The following is a 1,685-nucleotide window of genomic DNA, read 5'->3' on the forward strand; positions in this document are numbered from 1 at the left end:
TCGGGCCCGGGGACAGCAAGACACAGGGAGGGGACAGGATCAGGCCCAGGGGACACAAGAGGGTGACAGGATTGGGTGCAGGGGACAGCAGGACACAGCGAGGGGCAGGATCAGGCCCAGGGGAGAAAAGAGGGGTGACAGGATCGGGCCCGGGGACAGCAAGACACAGGGAGGGGACAGGATCGGGCCCAGGAACATGGGGACAAAAGGGGGGTGACAAAAGGGGACTGGAGGACACCAGGATGGGATAAGGGGACACGAGATGGCATCGGGGGACCCTGGGACATAATTGGGGGGGACATGGGACCGTTTTGGGGACCCCAGGATGTGACAAAAGGGGGGGACAACATCAGGACACCCCAAAACACCCCAAGAGAGCGTTGGGGGACCCCAGGATACCCAGAGGACCCCAGGATGTGACATGGGGACAGAGGACAGTGTTGGGGACCCCAGCAGTGGACATGGGACAGAGTTTTGGGGACCCCGACAGATGACGAAAGGGAACAAGGCAGTTTTGGGGTAACCCCAAGATGTGACAAAAGAGGGGGACAACATCAGGACACCCCAAAACACCGCAAGGAACAGAGCTGGGGGACCCCAGCATGTGACGTGGGGACACAGGACAGCGTCGGGGACACTGGGAGGGGACATGGGACAGTTTTGGGGACCCCAAGAGGTGAGAAAAGGGGACAAGGCAGTTTTGGGGTGACCCCAAGATGTGACAAGAGAAGAGGAAAACATCAGGACACCCCAAAACACCCCAAGGGACAGAGCTGGGGGACCCCAAGATACACAAAGGACGCCAGGACGTGGCATGGGGACGCAAGACAGTGCTGGAGACAGCGGGAGGGGACATGGGACAATTTTGGGTCCCCAGGAGGGGAGAAGAGACACTTTTGGAGACCCCAAGCTGTGACAAAAGGAGGGGACAACATCAGGACACCCCAAAACACCCCTAGGGTCAGCACTGGGGACCCCAAAACACAACGAAGGGACACAGGACAGGGTTGGGGACCCCACAAGGAGACATGGGACAGTTCTGGGGACCCCAGGAGATGCCAAAAGGGGACGTAGGAGAGTTTTGGGGTGACCCTAGGGTACCCCAACTTTGAACTCACCATCATGTGCAGATCCCGACAGCACTCAGCCAACCCAAAGCCATTTTCTTTTCCTCCCCAGCTCTGCAGGAGAAAAAAAAAAAAAAATCAAAAAATCCCGAAAAAAATCAACGAAAAGATGGGCAAACACCCCAAAAAAAAATTTGGGGGACCCCCCCGTTACCTCAGCCAGGTGCTGGAGGCGGGAGAGGAGGGGGCTGCGCTTGTCGGAGCCCAAGCGCGTGATATAATTCGAGCGTTTGCTGAAGACGTAGAGGAGGTTGAGCACCGCCAGCACCACTTGCATGTCGGACGAGGCCAGCAACGCCGTGAGATGCTGAGGACAAAAAAAACTCCATGAGATAATAAACCCTCCCCCCTGGGGACCCCCCCCTAAAATTGAGGTTAATTTTTGGCCTCGAGGGAGCTGTAGAGGTGACGGGAGAAGCTGTACTCGATGAGGAGGGCGGTGAAGTTGAGGAGCGCCAGGAGAAGGGCTTTGAGTTGCTCCCGTTCCGCCCGGTCGCAGCTCAGCAACCACGACATGTTTTCCACCGGCCGCCCGGCTTCCGCTAAAATCCCGTCGAA

At 57.6% G+C, this 1,685-nt stretch overlaps 1 protein-coding gene across 1 annotated transcript; it reads right to left on the bottom strand.

The window, feature by feature from the left end:
- Nucleotides 1-1,118: 1,118 nt before the first annotated feature.
- Nucleotides 1,119-1,679, bottom strand: LOC104468994 (E3 ubiquitin-protein ligase HUWE1-like; the record flags this gene model as incomplete). Its single annotated transcript, XM_010083307.1, has 3 exons — nt 1,119-1,181; nt 1,282-1,434; nt 1,515-1,679. Coding segments are annotated over 3 exons (381 nt in total), but the record flags the coding sequence as incomplete, so codon positions are not given.
- Nucleotides 1,680-1,685: the final 6 nt, after the last annotated feature.

The sequence above is a fragment of the Pterocles gutturalis genome, unplaced genomic scaffold (genome assembly GCF_000699245.1).
Source record: "Pterocles gutturalis isolate BGI_N339 unplaced genomic scaffold, ASM69924v1 scaffold32990, whole genome shotgun sequence".
NCBI lineage: Eukaryota > Metazoa > Chordata > Aves > Pterocliformes > Pteroclidae > Pterocles > Pterocles gutturalis.